Consider the following 19,936-nt stretch of genomic DNA (forward strand, 5'->3'; position numbering starts at 1 on the left):
TTTTATTAATTTCACAGTATTTTACAGTTAATTTACTGTTTAAAGATACATTATATAGCTGTTTTTCACCTTCTTTTACATTATCTTTCTGATTTGTTTTAATGCACTATTTAGGTTGTATTTTTTCATACATTTTAATAAACATTATTTTTTGCCTAGATGAATAGACTTAGCAGGTTACAGACATAGGAATAGTCACACTAAATACAATTAAAGGCACTTGTTAGGAAAAAGGCTATAATACACTTGTTGACACTTTTCCCAAAATGTCTGTCTATAGCTGGCTACAAGCACAGAATACAAACCATAACAACATGTGAGTGAAGAACAGAGCTAATTCACTGATTTTACAATCATGTACAATGTACAAGCCTCACATGTGCAGATCAGGTCCCAGAATTAAAAAAATACTGCATAAAACTGTTACTTTAGACAGTTGATCAGCAGTAAAGTGCTGTTTTTTAAGAATGCATTATAGTTCAGTTAAAAAACGGCCTATGAGCGTAATTAAACAGGTTTTCTTTTGTATTAACAGTAAAGCACTGCTTTTAGCAATAACAGGTTAATACTGTTGAAATCCTGCTGTAAATTAACAGCACTTGTTTACAGTGCAGGACTCAAACAGAATGGAGGTGTGACAGAAACTATAAAGCTGAGAGTTCTCTGTCAGACAGAGGTGAGATGTAGAGAGTTATTGCTTTGGACAGTTATTAAGTCAAAATAATGTCATTTTAAGACATTTGATTTAGACTAAATCATAAATATGAGTCATATTTATGACATGAAAATCTTAACTTTCACATTTCTTCTGGAATTAATACAGTCATTCTAATGGGAAAGCATCATATCCATATGTGTAAGGGGGAAAACAGAAAAAAACTTATTATATTGTGTTTATTAATGAAATCATACTTTGTCAGATCATTGAAATTTGTAAAAAAAAAAAAAAACATAAAGGCCATGAAACTTTTAAGATCACCTTTTGTTTTATAAGATGTTGCCCAAGATGTGCATTGCTAAATTATCCTTTTAATAAGTGAATGCTTTTCTCACTTTTCTCATTGTTCCCTGTAAGCCCCCTGTTATTTTATTATTTATTATTTTATTTTATTTTATTATTTTATTTTATTATTATTATTATTATTATTATATAGTTTACTTACTGTTACATTTATCTGTTAGATATGTTATATGCAATGATTACGTTCTCAGAATTGTTGTCGTCCCATTCTTGATTTGTAATATTGATGTTATTGAAATTAAAAAAAAAGACATATAACATTTTTTTTTTCCAAAACGTTTATGTATATGTCAACTGGAGTTGGTCTGGGGCATCAATGTATCTGCTGAAAGTAACTGATGTTTTTGTTCATACAGCTGGATTTTGGACCCACAATGGATTCATTACAAGGCCACAGCTAAACCCTTTTTATTTACCACCACAGTGGGGTGCCCTCAACACACTGGCTGACAACTGTAAATATTAAAAAGGTTCATTTGCAAAAACTGATAGTTTTGTCAAGAATCTTAATCATCTCAAATCATTTCTCAAATTTTTTATTTAAATCTTAATTTGAAATTCTTTTAATTCTATTTTATTATTCTTTTATTCTTAAATCTTTTTATTATTATTATTACTGTGCACTCAAGGGAATATCAATCAAACTAGTGTCCAGATCCAGATTTACTTTGTGAGAAATAGAACATAATTTATACTGACGAATCAACAACAACAATAAAAAAAACTGATTTAACATTTTAGTGTATTTTATTACCACTGTACATAAATACAATGAGCAGGATGACAAAGGAATAGCTAATATCCTCTATCCTTACCTAGACTAGATAATAACTAGATCATTAGACTGACACAAGTAAGCCTACACAGTTTTGCAGAATGTTACACAGCGTTTATCTACACTAAATTCTATATCTATGAAAAATAAAAGTGTGGTCCCCTCTACATACAAAAGCAACATCATATAAATTACTTTACACAGTGTTGTAAAAACGTAAACATTATATTTGGCAAATCAGTGTTAGTTGTTATCAGAATTCAGTTTCCTTTTGTGTAAGAATAAGAGGAGCTCGTGTGAAAGCAAAGGTACCAGGTGCTGCACAGTGGTTGTGGCTTTTTTTTAGTTGCAGAGTAAAGACAACAATGGTTTTGTCAATGAGGGAGAAAAGGGGCAAGAGTGCAGTGAAAGAGGGAGGGCCGGGCGACACAGTGGGACGCTTCTAGCGAGTCATTCATCAGGAGTCAACACCATGAGTGTCTGCGTCATGCGTGTGGTAGACAGGACAGAGAAGGTCAGTTTCTCACAGTGGTTAGTGGATTTCATATATCAGGGTCACTTCTTTAAGTAATTCCAAAAGACTGATAGGTTGACTAGCTGCCAAATTGGGCTGGAAGAATGCATATAATCCTTAACAAGAAGTCCAAATTTTACCCGCATTTGGTCGGAAGCTTGCATCATTTTCAAGCTCAGGTCTTATTATAGTAAGAAACTACCCCTGACATTGCTATCTACAGTGTTGCTGCTGTTACATTATCATTAAACGTGGGTTCACATTTGTGAGATTGTCCATCTTCTACAAGGTGTCCAACAACCCAGACTCTGTCACATATGAGTCATATGATCCATTGCTTGTTTACAATGTTCACATATCTCAGTAGCTTACGTTTCATTGTGAATAATCTCTTGTAATGACAATTTTCCTGAAATACTTGGTTAAATTAAAGAAGACTTAAATTAAGAAAAAGTTGTTGTGTCCAAAGTTTTTCTAAGACGAAACTGTACACTTAAATCTGAACATGTCTCCCACAAGAATATTTACCTATCTGCCTGTTATTGCATGGTCGTCTTTAGCACTACCAAACTTCTACATCTTTCCTATCAAATTCCTACAATAAAAATAACAAACAATGTATGGAGTTGAGACATACTATACTGTATGTCTAATAACTGCACCTGCAAGGTTGAATAAAAGACAAAAGCAGTGATTTCATTGCTTGTTTTTCCTGAAAGATAGTCAGTTCGCACTCGGAGTGGAATTATGTTTTTTTCAAATGGAGTATAAGGCATTTCCAAATAGTGAGGAATCAAGATGAGAATACAAGGAGCTCATAAAAATGAAGTAGTTGCAGCAGGTTGCCAAACATCAGGCATCAGGGACTGTGTGGAATATATTGTCAATGAAATGGAAATTATGTTAGATCTCTTTAAGGTCTTATTGATAACATTTTTATGTAGACGAATATTAAAAAAACAAACAAACAATACGTCCACAGAGCTTTTAGAAAGGTGCCAAATAAAAGTACGGCTTAAAAATGTTGGCGGGTCCAAAAGGAATGTTTTGTTTATCTTTGCGGACAAGGTTCTAACAAGGCTTGTGAGCCAATAGTACAGTGGTTCTCAAACTGTGGGGCCGTGACACGTGGGACGCACGTGACCGAGGGAAAATGGGGATGCACAATTATTGGAATGTTGGAATCTTTTTTGCGGCGGAACAGTAAAGAAATCGGCTCTTTATACGTCCTTGGTAGCAATGGCGTTCGTACAAACCGGTAGTCTAAAACAGACGATGCTTCGGAGAAAGAAGTCAACGGTATCGACATCTGACGGTAAACAAAAAGAAAATATAACGAAGTATTCATAACGTTAACATTTTAATTCTTAAACATACAGAAACATTAGCCTACCTTCCACCTTCTCTTCCCTCCTCTCTCTCAAACACACAGAGCGAGCGACGCGGCGCTCCGTCCGTCTCTGTAATTGCCTCAGTCCTCAGTAAAAGTCAAAATTTATTGAAAAAAGAGAGATCATATTTATGATGCAATAGTGTAACAACGTTGGTATCACGTGGTATCTCTGTGTCGTCAGCAATCAAGTTGCCTGTTAGTGTGGAAAAAAAACTGGCTGAGATTGACGGTAAGTGTCTGGCAATGACTTGTTGTGAAGTGAATGCAATGGAACGGGGGAAGGAGAATACGACATCTAGTGGCTGAATGTTATCAATAGCGCCTTTAAAATAAACGCAATGATCAAAACAAATGCAAGAATTTCAACTCAACCTAAAGGTCCTGAACTGGATTTGAGATATCTCTTTAGATAGTTTGAGCTTGAAACTTCCTTTTGTTTAAACTTACATGTAGATGGGAATTGCTGGTGGATTCTAATGGGACTGACAAGTTCAACACAAGAAGAGAGCATTTGAACGGTAGCTAATTTGTCCCAATTTAATTACTCAAATCGATCATGAGGTGCTCATAGATCTGCGTTTTCCCCTTGAAGCTGGATGCAAGCAGGAACACCCGGTCGTCAATGGCAACCAGAGAAAATGCCCGAGGCGCCTGGATATTCAGCTCCTGGGATGGGACAAACTGGCCCCTCTCGGTGTCCCATTGGTAGACCTGCGTCAGTGAATAATCGCTGCCTAAGATGGCATACTGCCAGTTGCCGATGGAGACGGGCTGGAACACCATGGAGCCGCGGGAAGGAAATGTCTGGACCTCCTTGAACATGGCACCGTCCCAGCGCATCACCTTGGAGTCCCCGATGAATCTTGTCAGGCATATAAACAGATCACCTTTGAAAAGATTCAAGGGACTGTTTAGTTTACACATTAGGCTACTAAATCTAGCTACTAAACAAACACAGTTTATGTAATTCCAAAAGAATTCATAGCTTGTTATCTATAGCAAAGAGTCCCTAATAGATGAGCTGTCCCTTTAGAAAGACAAAATACAGAGAATGTTATGCAGTAATGATTTATGAGCAGGTTTTATGGCAGTGGACATTTACATTGCCTCTTACCACCTTTAAAAATGAATGCCTATGAGCAATGAGGACCTAAAGTGTCATAAATTACAGATAAGTGTGTGAGACATAAATGGTTTTATTTAATTAAACACATCAGAGGAACTGTTAATCATATGACAGACCCCAGACTATCTTACAGTTTCTATATATGGGATACAGAGCATTAATATAGTAGCAAAACAACTATTCACAATGTAAAGATATAGAGGAGTAATGGCATCCTGAGCAGAGAATGAAGTCACCCTCCCTCTGTGTGTGATGTAATCTGAGTTTTCTCGTGCATTTTAGTGCATGTGAGTCTCTCTGTTGTGCCACACTGGGTATCTAATTGCCGCCGCTCTGCATTCATACGGCGGTCGAGAGCCGTGTGGAGGCAATAGATATACTCTGAATTCCGTATTGAGCACTTAGACTGCATAAAATATGGACATGGTCTCCGTGACGTCACCAGTAGGTTTCTGAAGAGTCGTTGTGAACATGGATGTATAAAGAGAACTGGATACAGCGTTGTATGCGGGCTCCCGTTCAATCCTATGAAAGTTGCTCAGTTGCGCATGAAGTCAAAATGGCTCAGCTGCCGAGTGATAAAGTACCTCTGTCTTTTTAGCCAATGCAAAAATAAAACCTTGTGTGTGTGTTCATACACTGCTACTCAAGCTGCAGCTCTCACCTTTGACCCGGAAGTGTTTGACAGAGAAGACGTCCTCCATCTCCGGGATGTCGGTCCTGCGTTCAAATTTTTTCTGGCTCCTGTTCCACTGGTAGACAACGGGCCTCTGGGAGCTGCTGGACAAGATCAGGTGGGGTTTGTTGGAGATCTCCAAATATTCGACATCTGTATCCCGGAACCACGGGTGGAGCGACTGGTGGGAGTAGAAGCCGTTGCCGTTCCATTTGTACACCGTTGTGGAGCCGGCCTGCGAGAGGAACGCGTTTCATGTCATTCAAAACGTACTGAAACAAATGGATTTGTGCTTAGTATGAGTATTGGGCCACAAATGAGTGTGTGTCTATGTGCGCCTGAGAGTCCCCAAACATATGTGAGAGCATATGCGAACATTTGGCAATGCCGACATGCTGCAGAGAAGGACACCAGGGGGGAAAGAATGGTTGACATGGCGGGAAGAGTAGCTTAGAGGAGCACTACGCATACAGGGGCTGGACACAATAACAAGAACACCTGCACAATATGATGTATTATATACTATATATATAAAATTGAATAATGGAAAAGCAAAAAGTAGCCAACCTTAGAGCTGTCAGCGATGACAAAGAAAGACTCCCCGTCGATCATGAATGTCTCGATGTCGTTAGGTTTGCGAATCTTCAGGATGTCAATGTCCTGGATCTTGATGAACTTGTTGGCGGAGGTGTCACGCTTGTAAATGTGCGAGCCCCCGAACAGCTGGGCCACAATTACAAAGAGATGGTTGTCAATCACCATGTGCTTGCAGACCACGGTGGAGGTGCCTGAACAAGAAAAGAGAAGATGAATAACAATATTATTAATATACTGGACAGATAACCATTAAAGAGGACCCACTGCTATATGTTTTGTTCTTTTTCCCTTTCCTGTAGTGTGTTCTATAGTTTTTTGTGCATGTAAAAGGTCTGCAAAGTTACAAAGCCCAAAGTCCATGCCAAAGGGAGTTACTCTCCCCCACAGAAACACTGCTCTTGAACTGCCTGAAACGCCTTGATTGAAGTCCTGCCTTTTCTTTCGTAACGTGGTGATGTCACCAAGTAACCCATTTGCATAATACCTGCCTAGCGGCTAGTTTGGCACGCCATCAAACAAAGCTAGTTAGAGTGGAGCTTGAGTGGAGTTTGGTTCGGTTGACCAATCACAACAGAGTGGGCCAGCTTACCAATCAGAGCAGACTGGGCTTTTCAAACAGAGTGTTTCAGATAGAAGGTGAAAAGAGCCAGTATGAGAAAAATAAAGCAATTTTTTTGAAGTTAAAGCATGTAAACATGTTCTAGTAGAAACCCAAAATACAAGTATGCACCTGAAAATAAGCATAATAGGTCCTCTTTAATACTCGATTATAATGACCCCATTAACAATAACACATTTCCACAGGTTTTCCCTCATAACACCGATGCTGCTCTTCGCTTGTTTATTGACTCACTTTCGATGGTGTCGTAAGTTCTGAAGGTCATCTCAACGTGATCCCATTCCAGGAAGCTGCAAGTCCCAGCAAACGGTTGAGCAAACACAACATACTGATCTTCGCCAAAGGTGAAGGCCCCCACCGAAATGGATTCAAACTTCAGCGACTGATAGGAGGCAAACTCTGAAAAGCATGACATGACAATGAACTCTGTCCTTTATCTTTGAATAATCAATTCTAATTGATACATTCTCCCATGAACACGTAGCAGCAATAACATGTCAGCTTGATCTCAGCACTGATATTATTGATGAGAACAGGAAGGAAACAAGAGGGAAAAGGGTTAACTGGTGACAGAAAGCTAATGACAGGAAGATGATACCTGCTGTGATGCAGTCGAAAGAGTGTGGCAGCAGGTCGTTGATCTTCTTCCCCTGGTGAGAGGGTGGACCGCTACAGTAGATCTGGTCCAGGGTGGCATTAGTGTGGTGCATCCACTCCACCAACCACTTGAGTTTACAGTCGCATATCAGGTTGTTGCCACGTAGATCCCTACACGTAAGGACGAACCACATGGGACAGATTTGTTAAGACATTACTGTTGAAACATGTATTTTAAGCTGTTATATTTCCAATTCCTGTTCAGCTTACTATTCTCCCGTCCCCTCCTTGGTTGCACTTTGGCTTCCAGCCAGGAAAGCCACAACAACAAGTGTCTTATCTCCTCCTGAGTAGTCTCTGCTCGTCGCCCGCTCTCAGTCTGAATTGCTGTTGACCTTGGATGTGTGCATTGAATCCACACACACACACAAACACTGTAGCCTGCATTATTCAAGCTGATTGTGTCCGTGTGACAAAAGCGAGGATCCAATTCTTTTCTCTGTAATTGACTTGTTTACCGTTTACTCTGACATGCTGGCATCCTAACACAAGCTTTCCTCCTCTCCTTCAGATCTTTACCTTTTTTCCATTTGCAGCAGGGAATAGCTTCTTCTACAATCTTTTATTACTTCTTTTCCTCCTCACTGTGCCCCCTTTTTTTTTACTTTTACATCCTCTGTTTAGTGTAGGAATTCTTCTCCTTTCCTTTTTAGCACTATGACCTCACAATATTGCTGTATTTAATCCCACAGTTTGAGAAAAGAGAGAAGAAGACAAAGGAAGAAAAATCCTTTACCACGTCTACCAAAAACATTTGAGTTCTATTGGTCCACTATCCTACTTGACTATTTCGGAATAAATATCAAGAATCGATATTATCTATTACAAATCAACTCATATATTAACTTTAACCTTGCACACATATATCCACAGAATTGTCTGTTGTAGAATAAATCAATGAATCAGAAAATAGATTAATTAAAGGGGACATATCATGCTCATTTTCAGGTGCATACTTGTATTTTGGGTTTCTACTAGAACATGTTTATGTGCTTCAATGTTCGAAAAACACATTATTTTTCTCATATTGTCTGTCTAAATATACGTATATTCACCCTCTGTCTGAAACGCTCCGTTTTAGTGCCTGTCTCTTTAAGAACCCCTCCCAAGAATGCCTGATTGGTCAGCGTTTTGCGCTCTTCCGCATCTGCGCTGTCGCCGTCTTCACATCATCACTCCAGCCGAGGACTGACTGGGTGTGTGTCAACTACACTAAGTTTAACGGCACTTCTACCTGTGACTGTATAGTTGTGACAGCACAATGTTACGGAAGTGCTGACGGATCGTTTAAAGGCACAGTTTCTGAATACAGGCTGTGTGTATTTATCTGTGGATTGAGCGTTTTGATACTCACAGGAAGGGGCATAAATAGCAACATTCCACGGACATTCCACGTGTCATTTGTACGCTGCTTTTCGTGTGTCATTTGTATGCCTCGCAACAAAACTACGGCAACGTCCACAGTTAGGTTGAGGCAACAAAACCCCTCACTTATACTTAATAACCTGCTCGCCATAAGCAGTCTTTCTTGCTTTTTATTTTAAGTCACTAGCTCTGAGTGTAGCATATTTACGCGGATCTGTTTACATTGCAATCAGTACAGACTACATGGCATACAAATGCCACGCCAAAATTCATACGTCTTTTCGTACAAATTGGCTGTTTATATAAAACCTAAACCTGCTTTAAAAAAAAACCCAACATGGAAATCTCACATTCTACCCTTTAACTGATTACTAAATGTCTGTGTCTCAATAAAAGCACCCTGAGTGAAAGAGAGACTGAACTCACACTTTGGTTAAAGCATCCATGCCCTTGAAGACATCTTTTGGCAGCGTCTCAAGGTTGTTGTAAGCCAGACTCCTAATCAACAAAGAGAAAAATATAATACACACAGTGATTGAGTTAGAGGAAGATTGTCTCCGGTCTCTACAGGTAATAGACATTGACTTATTACACTGTGTCCTAGGCTTTTCATCCTTTCTGTTAGACGGACGGACAAGAGTAGAATAAACTAATTCAAACACAATTACAGGCAACCAAATGTAAGGGATGCACAAGTCAGAATGCCCTGACAATATTTATGGGACATTGTTTGATATGTAAGAGCTGTCAAATAGAGGGAAATATCCTTCTCCAAGGTGTGGATGATATTTTTGCCAGCCAGTTAAACCTGGTCCTATAGAGGCGTTTCATTTGTGAGCGAGAGACTGAACTCCAAAACCAGAAAGAGATGTGAATGAAATGAAATGTCAGCGTAATTCATGAACACTGCATTATTTATTTGAGAGTTTGAGAGGGAGGCCATTTTACTTTGAATTTGTGCAGGAATGCACTCTCCAAACAGATGGGGATAGAGCAGAGTGGACAGGATTCCAGCCTGAGCCCTTTAATAATGTATTAACTGTAAATGTGACACATTTAAAATGCCCTCTAATAATGCATTTATCCATCATTCTTTGTTTACTTTCCTCTAAAACAAGGTATACAACAGGGAAGGAGCACTTTATCATCATGTGGTTGCATGCAACTTTCTGAGTCATAATCTTAGTTCTTACAGATCTTCTCTTTTGTTTAAGTTGTACAAATAAATTGTGAAAATGACAAGTTGTGGTTTTACACAGATAGAGTATTTCTTGGGGTAGTGTGTAGAAGGTAACACGCAAATTGGGAAACTCTTGCAAAATGGTTAGGCAGTGACCTCGAATGGTTCTGGTTAGGATAGGTCATCGGGCAGCGAGTCTCGTGAGAGTTTTTGCAATTTGCGGGTTACCTTCTTGACACAACCATTTTGGGGCTTGCAGTGACTTCCTGGTGTCACAGCTGGTTGCTTGGAAACCACGGTGACGGTATTTTTGTACAGAATAAGCAAATTAGATAAATCGGGAACTTTCCCCAGCTGTTTCCAGTCTATACTAAGATAAGGCTGTAGCTTCATAATGAATGGACAGATGTGACAGCGGTACTGACTTTCTCATCTAAATCTTGGCAAGAAAGCAAATAAGGGTTTTTCCCAAAATGTCAAACTATGGCTTTAACACTACACTTAACGATAAGGGCATTACAAATCTTGGTAAACCAGCTTTTCAAGAGTTGCAAAAGAAATTGTATTAGTGTTGTCATGATACTGACATTTCTAACTTCAATACAATACCTTGAAAATCTATATTGTTTTCAATACCACGGGGGAAAATCGACACAACATTGAGGGCATAACATTTTAGATTTTTTTTAAAAAGATAAATAGCGGTGTGTGTGTGTCAACTCGCTGTCGGAGAGAAGAGAGAGCAGAAAGTGCAGCTGATACCCGTGTATTGATACTGCAGAAAATAAGCATTAAAACTGTTTCAAATATTGAAGTATCGATATGTATCGATACTTCAATATTTTTGACAACACTAAATTGTATCATTAGTTCAGAATGACAATTGTAAGTTTCAAATAGTGCAGCACTTCTTGGTCTGAATGTGGTCTCTACTCTCTCTCTAACATTTCCTCTTGTGTTGACTAAACCCTTATTAATGTGAGGCAACATTTCCTCTGATGTGGATTATTACAGGTTCCAACAGACAAGTCACCGTCAATAATATCTATTAGTGCTCAAGGCATAATGAATGCAGAGCCTTGTCAGGTCTGTGGATGTGTTTGCTTGAGTATCAACGTGTGAAGTTATGTTTTCTGTAAAAGCATAAATTGTGGGAAATCAGTATTGATGTTTAACTTTTTACTTTCGATCATCTGTCCCAGTTTATGTCACTTTTTTCTCTTAGAGAGCCACTAATGTTGTAATTAACACTAACATTTGCAGTTTCTTATCGGAGTTATACGTTCTCTCACCAAAAGCATGCGAGAATAAATGCTATTAAACCATTAAACCTCTCATATTTCAGTCCTTCCCTTTACATACAACATCTCCTAAATTTAAAAGATGTGATGGGGGAGACTTAAAAGTCACCCTTCCATTCATACATCAAGGCATAAATGATGAGGAACACAAGTATGAAAGTACTTGGCTGCACTGCATAAACTGTTAGGGACGACCTTTCAGAGACTCGGTGTAAAGTTACAGTACAGTTATATTTAGTCTTGACCTCTTTTTTAAATCAAGATCTTTTTATTGTTTTTTGTTGCAGTATATAGCAAAAGTACAGCGCTATTCGGTAACCAAAGAAGAATGACAGGTATGAGTATACATTATTAGCAGCTGGCACCAATGCCAACTAATAAACAAGTCAAAACAAAGGATGTATATAAACAATTAAACAATCCCTCCCCAGTTACTGCCAGCATGCCATATGGAAAGCTAACTGTCACGCCAATGACTTGCGATGGATGATTGAATACTGTGTGATGTAGTCAAGCTGCACTTGGTAATCAAGTATTTACAGTGCCTCTAAAAAAGGGCCCCATGCTTTCAGGAATTTCCCATGTGAAAGTCTTGACCTCTTGACCTGCAGGTCACTCATGTTCTCAACTATCTTTAGTTTTGGCAAGCTTCACAGTTCAGTACTATAGAACAGTGTTTACACTTACTATTTCTCAACTTAAATGTTTTCAGAAACAACTTGTAGTGTATCGTTTAGCTTTAAAATTAGAAAGTTTGCGCTGCTTGTGTTTGGTATTTCCTCAACTGATCTCAACATGGCTGCCGGGTCACAAACTTTCTAATTTTACAGCTAAACAGTACACTACAAGATGTTTCTGAAAACATTTTAGGCGAGAAATAGGCATAACAGTAACAGAATATTAATTAATATCGGTTTGTTGGTTGTTTTCCTCCGGTCTGTGAAATCTTGTAGATGCCATTAGGAGCACCGGAGGGCACAGAGACACATGATTTTTTTCAGATTACCTGTCTCATGCACTACTGTCAGGATTTTGTTTTATAAAAATATATATATTTTTTTTATCATATTTGCTCCAATTCTACCTACTCCAGCTTTAAAGTCACAAAATCATTCATCTTTTTCTTTTGCCATAAATGTGTGAAGAACAACTCTGCTGGTCTACTAAGGCATTGTGACATCCAGATCTGCCCTTCAGCAACCTGATCCAGCTGGACATCACCACTGGCAGCAACACTTCTGCCTACCTTTGCATTTCAGACAATGACAAAGTGATACAGAGAGAGAGAGAAACAGGAAATTGCTGCACAGTTTATGCTAGAATACCATGAATACTAATATCCCCTTACCTCTCCCACAGAGAAATGACTTAAACAGAGAATGTGAAAGTGGCTGTGCAGTTTGTTAATGATTAGAAGTAAAGATAAAGTAATGAATAATAAAAAAACTGGAGAGGAAGTAAGAAGGAACAGTGCGGCAAGTTTCCTGGGACAGGAATAAAGGAGGAAGGAAAGAAGAAAGAAACATGGCCACCACAGAATATAAATACTTACAGATGTATCAGTGCTTTCAGGCCCCGGAAAGCGTATGGGGATATCGATGCGATTTTGTTGTTTTCAATAAATCTGTGAATAAGAAGTATTTCATCAGCATTTTGATAGATCAGGATTAACACTATGACTAATTCCAAACAAATATAAAATATTTTGTGACACAAAAAAACTAAAATCCTTCAACTTTCTGCTTGTCTTCTCCACCCTCAGCAGGGATGTGTAGAAATCCTGAGCTCTGTCCTAATTACAGATTACACTGTATACAAACCAGGTATCCAATACCAAGAAAAATGTCAGAATAAGTTATACTTTAAAGGCCTTACACAACCAAACAGGTGTTTTCAATTAGGCTGAGGTCAGCAAACTTTTTTTGGAATAATAAGAATCATAAAGATGTAAATGATCGTCCTCCAACCAGGCAACATAAGTAAAAACACCTGTGTGGGAGCTTTAAAATGCCAGCGTGCATGCATGCCAATATTGCTCCATTTTTGAGTGCGGTGTTGACGGACACTGTTGTACCAGAATGCTACACTCACTCAATGAATCTTTAGAAAAACGTGTTTTGCTGGTTACAGATTGGAAAATGGGAGTATGTTTGATTGATGGTTACTGGTGTACGCCAGACAACTCCTATTAGTACGAAACAGAAAGTATGCAACTGGGAACAGTTTGTGTGTTTTACGACCCTTCTCCACACAAATGTCTATATCAAACATTTATAAATGAAAGATGAATACTTACAGATATTCGAGATGTGGTAAACCCAGGAATGCATCCTCATCAATTAGGTCCAATGAATTCGCTGTGAACAATCTGTGAAGAAAAACAATAAAACAGTGAGAATAGTTTTGATATGGTTCCCACAGCGCTACTAAATCCCTACATTTTCCATGTTTCGTAACTCAAAAGTGAACTGGGTTGAACTTGAAAACATCAACAGTCAGCTGGGGGGAAATCTTAAAGGAACTGTGTGTAACATTTCGGGGGATCTATTAGCAGAAATATAATATAATATTCATAACCCAATATTCATTAGTGTATAATCACCTGAAACTAAGAATCGTTATGTTTTCCTTAGCTTAGAATGAGTCCTTCATATCTACATAAGGCAGCGGGTCCTTTTCACAGAGTCTGCCATGTTGCACCGCCATGTTTCTACAGTAGCCCAGAACGGACAAACCAAACACTGGCTCTAGAGAGAGCCTTTTGCATCTTACGTTACCTGAAGGCCACAGTATTTCCCCGGCACGTTTGTGAAACTGCGGTAACGTGAGCCGCAGAGTGCAAAACCGTGTTACCACCAGCTACCATCTGACTTCTGTTGCTCCTAAAGTAGTGTTATTATGGTAAGGATGGCCTCTGGGTGAGGTAAACGGCATTACCACGGTTTTGCACACGGTGACTTATGTTACCGCAGCCAAGATCGGAAAGTGGCTGATGGCGTGCCGCTATGGTACAGCAGCATAAGCCGGTCTCTGGGAGTGGTATGCCGCTCCTGTTCCACCGGCATATACCGTTTCCTAACCGCAGGCCACTGTCAGACTGTCATAACAATAACCAGCTCCTGATATCTTTTCTGTCTTAATTAACAACATGGCGCCTTAAATATATGTAAATAAAGTAATTTGATACTTGCCGATGTACCCCAAGGTTAGAGCTAGCCTCCTAGCCACTGTAGACAGTCTGACTAATCGATAACAGAAATTTAGAGCCAACTAACCAAATAATGATTGTATTATTTTTGGCATATAATATTTAGGCTACCTCTATTATTAGCTTCAGGGTACATCACCAAGGTCATATTACTTTATTTACTTATATTTACAGTGACATGTTGTTAATAAAGACAGAAAAAAATATTAGGAGCCGGTACTGGTATGACAGTCTGACAGTGGCCTACTACTTTCAAGCGGCGCCTGCCTTTAGGAAACGGTATATGCTGGTGGAACAGTAGCGGCATACCACTCCAGAGACCAGCTTCTGCCGCTGAACCACAGTGGCACGCCATCAGCCACTTTTTGATCTTGCGCTACCGGAGTGAGCAGAGGGGTACCCAGTTGGTTGCAATCTGCAACCACACCGCTAGATGCCACTAAATCCTACACACTGTACCTTTAATATGTCGGGATGCTGTTTGGCACTATATAACAAAACCTGGCAGTTTATCTTTCAACTCATTTAATCATATTGGATAAAAGTTATGATTTATTATTGCCTATTACCAACATTGGTAACTCTAAGTCCAAACCCGAGGGACGGAGAGCGTTACTGTAACGGACAACAGACTCATTCAGCATTCGTGCCCACAGTAATGAATGAAATGACTAAAAGATGGCAGATCACTCCTACATGTTTTTCATGACATTAATGAAAGAGAGGAATGGAGGCCTCCTCCCACATGTTTTTTGAGTCACCCTTTAAACCAGTAATGTAAGATTAGTGTCCAACGTGAATATATTGTGCACCTCATTAAATCGTTTTATAGGGTTTTTCTTCAAAACACTGTAAATCCAGTGGAAGAGATCGGCCATAAGTCAAAACCTTATAATTCCAAGATGTCAAAATGCTGGAAACCTAATTTGTAGTGAAGCTCTTTGTGTGTATTTCTCACTGCACGCTCAGCAAACCAGTGACATTTTACACCCACAATGTTGGCCATAGAGAAGCCCCATTGATTAAGAGGTTCTCTAATGGAGGTTAACCTACTCCAGGTCACCGTGGCAGGAAATAATGACAGAGGGGACGATGCCACTCATTCATTTCCCCCAGTTAAATTTACCCTCCTTCTGTTGGTCACAAGCCTTCATGCACATCCAGACTGATTAAGTGCCATCTGAGCATATGGAAGAAGTGATGCCAAGACTGAGACGAAAGCGATGCTCAGTGACAGCGTGCAATAAACTGAAACAAGCGTGATTAGGGAGCAGAGTTAAGCCTGACCTTGCTGTTCATTTGTGGATTTGCAATAACAAATTGCCCAATTGACTCTAGTCCTATACCAAGATGTATAATAATAGATGTCATATGTCAAAGATAAACTCTAAACTGTAATTATGATTTTACTGTTTTTTGTAAGTGCTATCTTTGGGGGGAGAAAAAAGAGCATGTTCATTATTTATCTCTGGCTCTCTATAGCTCCTCTCTCTCCACCAGCCCCGGCTGTTAGTGGCTGTAGCCATGTGGTCTATTGCATAATCCTGACACCATTACAGAGAATCCCCCTTTAAATCTGCATATCAGACAGTCTATGCATGTCCTCTGGGACTCCTCATTGTTTGATTCTGTAAAACACTGAAAATGGAGAAAGAGATAGATATATATGAATAGATAGAGAGAGATATAGATATATATAGAGAGAGAGATAGATATAGATATAGAGAGAAAGATAGATATAAATAGAGATAGAGATATATATAGATATAGATATAGATAGAGAGAGAGATAGATAATTATAGATATAGAGATAGATATAGAGATAGAGAGATAGATAGATATACATAGATAGATAGATAGAGAAAGAGAGAGAGAGAGAGAGAGAGAGCTATATAGAGCTATATAGATATAGATATAGAGATAGATAGAGATATATAGATATATAGTGATAGAGAGAGATAGAGAGAGAGAGAGATAGACAGACAGATAGATAGATAGAGATAGCTAGAGATATAGAAATATATCGAGATAGATAGAGCTATAGAGAGATAGATAGATACATAGATAGAGCTATATAGAGATATATAGATATAGATAGAGATAGAGATATATAGATATAGAGAGATAAAGATAGATAGATAGATAGAGAAAGAGAGAGAGATAGAGCTATATAGAGATATATAGATATATATATAGATATATAGATAGATAGATAGATAGATAGATAGATAGATAGATAGATAGACAGACAGATATATAGAGATAGATAGATAGATACTCACAGCAGTTGCAGGGCAGGCGTGTGGACAAAGCTTCCTCCAGTGATTTCATTAAATCCAGACTTAACAAAAGATCTGAATGATGTAGAGAACACATTATGAATTGATCTAATAAAAGTATAATAAAGATGAGGTATACACTGAAAGGCAGAGACAGGCAGCCTTTATAAGCTATTCCTGACAATTCACAAGATGAACAACAATAAAAAAAAAAAATCAAGAGTCTATATATTCAGGTACAGGAGCAGGAGGACTCACAGTGACACGACGTCGGATGGGAAAGTGTGAGGCACGGATCGGACATTCTCACACAGGGCATTGTCCTTGGTGCAGGTGCATCCGGTGGGACATCTGGGCTGTCTCAGTCTCCGTCCGTCTGCTGGGACCGACAACAAGCTGACAGCAGCAGCGACCCAAACCAGGAGCGTCCAGCAGCCTCTCCATCCTGCACCCGGGTATCCCATTCCTCCTTCGAGTATAATACTACTCCTGCAACATGCAACTTCTCAGGAAAAAAAAATCTTGCACGATTTGTAACCCCTCGGATTTAAAAAAGTCTTTAAAAAGATGTTCCTGTGTTTGTTTTTGGTGATAGAAGCTGCTGGTGTTTGTTTTGTTGTGCGCTCAGAGATGCAGGCTGGTGTCTATGCTTCTTGCGTCTCAATAGGAAGGCACCGGTCCAGCAGCGGATTCGTTCTGCAAGCAGCAAAGAGCAGGATTACAAATGCAGGACAGACATGGAAACAAAAAAAAACAAACAGATTTTTTTTTTTGTCATGAAAAATCTAAAACACAAAATCACAAAAATGTGGTTCTTATTAGTCTGGTGCTTACAAATAAGTTGTCTTGTAGACTCAATGCTGCCGCCATGAAAGGGACAAACAAGTAAATTCCCGTGAGAGAGAAAGAAAGAGAGAGATGGAGGAGAGAGAGAGAGAGAGAGAGAGAGAGAGAGAGAGAGAGAGAGAGGAGGGGGAGGCCCCAAGGTGCGCTTTTTTATCAGCACAGCCAGCTATTATTTATGCGCGCTTCAGAGCCGTGCATCGTTAATGGGAAAGCAGCTATTCATGAGGCCTCTGTGCAAATGCACCTGCCTCTCTCTCTCTCTCTCATTCACAAGCTGCATCTTTTCTTCTCTTCTTGCTTTGGCATTATAATGACATTAACTGTGAAAAGAAGATATGCTTAAAAATAAACACATTCATTATGTGATAACAAATTATGACATGGCATAAAGTATTCTTTTTTTTTTTTACTCCTATAAACCCATTTAAAGATAGATAGATAGATAGACAGATAGATAGATAGATAGATAGATAGATAGATAGATAGATAGATAGATAGATAGATAGTAACTTTATTGATCCTGAGGGAAATTAAAAAAAGGCAGTAAAAAGTTAGTAGTGCAAAGTACAAAGTACAAAAAAAAAATATACCAGATATAAAAATACAAGGAGATGAAGAAAACTGTTAAAACTGAATATAGTGCAGGGTAACAGCTGTGATACAGGACTATTAAAAAAAGTGAATGTAGTGCAGAAGAGACTGTTAAAAATGAGTATAGTGCAGGGTAACTCCAGTAGCTTAGTCTATGAAAGTGCATTATTATCTGTCCTGCAGACCGTCCTCCTTTGTCCCCCCCTCCTCCCTAGAGAGGCAGTAGGCAGAATGTTTTTGGCATCATTGGACAAAAAATCCATAATAACCTTTCAGTATATTGTGATTCATGTGTTCTGAGAGAAAACTAGACTTCTGCACCTCCTCATGGCTCTGTTTTCAGGCTTTTAAAAAATCTAGCCCGTGACGGGAGACTTTGGCCAATCACAGGTCATTTCACGGAGAGGGCGCTCCTATTGAGCGTTCCTATTGGCTGTGCTCCAGCTGGTGGGCGGTGCTTGGTATTTCCTCGACTGATCTCAACACGGCTGCCGGGTCACAAACTTTCTCATTTTCCAGCTAAATAGTACACTACAAGATGTTTCTGAAAACATTTGAGGCGAGAAATAGGCATTACAGTAACAGAATATTGATTTATATTAGATCAGCGCTGCCTAGTTTGACCGTTTGATCGGAGTTTGCGAGTGATTGACAGCTGCTCAGAGACGGCAAGGCTCCAGCTCGGCTCTGATTGGTTGTTTTCCTCCGGTCTTGCAGATGCCATTGGGAGCACCGGAGGACACCGGAGGACACAGAGACACATGATTTTTTTCAGATTAACTGTCTCATGCACTACTGTCAGGATATAGTGACCGTTTTATAAAAATAACCTTTTTTTAATAATATTTGCTCCAATCTCGCCTACTGCTACTTTAATGAATTTATGATAATGCTGTAGCCTATGTTACGGAATAGGCTAATATACACATGATAACACAGCACTGGATTTCATAAATTGCAGAGTGAGGAACCCACAGTTTGCTGTTTAGCAGAGTTTAGGTCACTCATTTTATCTTTTATAATGTGTTTTTCCCCCTGGTTTTATTTTCCATCATAATGTTTTGAATATGTTTTTATGTTCAAAATCATATGAAGCACTCAGGGCATGTAATATCTTTATAGTTGAGCACTTTGAGCTGCATTTCTTGTATGAAAGGTGTTATACAAATAAGGTTATTATAAATATTTTTTAAACAAATTATGAGAGTTATGCATACTCTTTATAGCATTTGTCTCTTTCTTCAGTCCCACATTGAGTCCTTTGTTGACTTCAGTGGGTTGTGGAGGAGTCATGAAACACTGGACTTCTATTCCCAGACTGAGGCGAACTTTCACCCTTTGTCACCCATAATAACCCTAGTACTCAATTATGGCATACAGAAACATTCAAACAGCATAATAGCCTCTTTATTTTCCATCTGCAGTTCAAACGCCTACATGCATCCTCTCTGTATTGTCCCTCAGCAGAAATGAACGATATGATCTATATGGATTGCCAGATTAATCAGTCTAATTGGGCCATTTGTTCCCAAAAGGACAGTCAATGATTAATGTTGTACTCTTCCTGTTTTTTTTTTACAATAGGTTATTCATTGGACTGAATGCAAAAAAAGAAGTCTTAAAGGGGACATATCACACTCATTTTCAAGTTCATACTTGTATTTTGTGTTTCTACTAGAACATGTTTACATGCTTTAATGTTTACAAAAACCTTTATTTTCCTCATACTGTCTGCTTGAACATACCTGTATTTACCCTCTGTCTGAAACGCTCCGTTTTTAGTACATT

At 38.9% G+C, this 19,936-nt stretch overlaps 1 protein-coding gene across 3 annotated transcripts; it reads right to left on the reverse strand.

Moving 5' to 3' along the window:
- Positions 1-1,746: 1,746 nt before the first annotated feature.
- Positions 1,747-18,819, reverse strand: lgi1b (leucine-rich, glioma inactivated 1b). Of its 3 annotated transcripts, none has more exons than XM_074619879.1 (11): positions 18,802-18,819; positions 16,970-17,407; positions 16,715-16,786; positions 13,521-13,592; positions 12,777-12,848; positions 9,170-9,241; positions 7,320-7,489; positions 6,956-7,120; positions 6,073-6,293; positions 5,494-5,740; positions 1,747-4,590 (listed from the first exon to the last, which is right to left on the reverse strand). In XM_074619879.1, the coding sequence occupies exons 2-11, from the start codon at positions 17,173-17,175 to the stop codon at positions 4,241-4,243; spliced, it is 1,647 nt and encodes a 548-aa protein (XP_074475980.1). In that variant the 5' UTR covers positions 17,176-17,407; positions 18,802-18,819; the 3' UTR covers positions 1,747-4,240. The 3 variants fall into 3 exon arrangements, with proteins under 3 accessions (XP_074475980.1, XP_074475978.1, XP_074475977.1); XM_074619877.1 differs by lacking the exon at positions 18,802-18,819 and adding an exon at positions 17,546-17,676; XM_074619876.1 differs by lacking the exon at positions 18,802-18,819 and having other exon boundaries at positions 16,970-17,621.
- Positions 18,820-19,936: the final 1,117 nt, after the last annotated feature.

Source organism: Sebastes fasciatus, chromosome 20, assembly GCF_043250625.1.
Source record: "Sebastes fasciatus isolate fSebFas1 chromosome 20, fSebFas1.pri, whole genome shotgun sequence".
NCBI lineage: Eukaryota > Metazoa > Chordata > Actinopteri > Perciformes > Sebastidae > Sebastes > Sebastes fasciatus.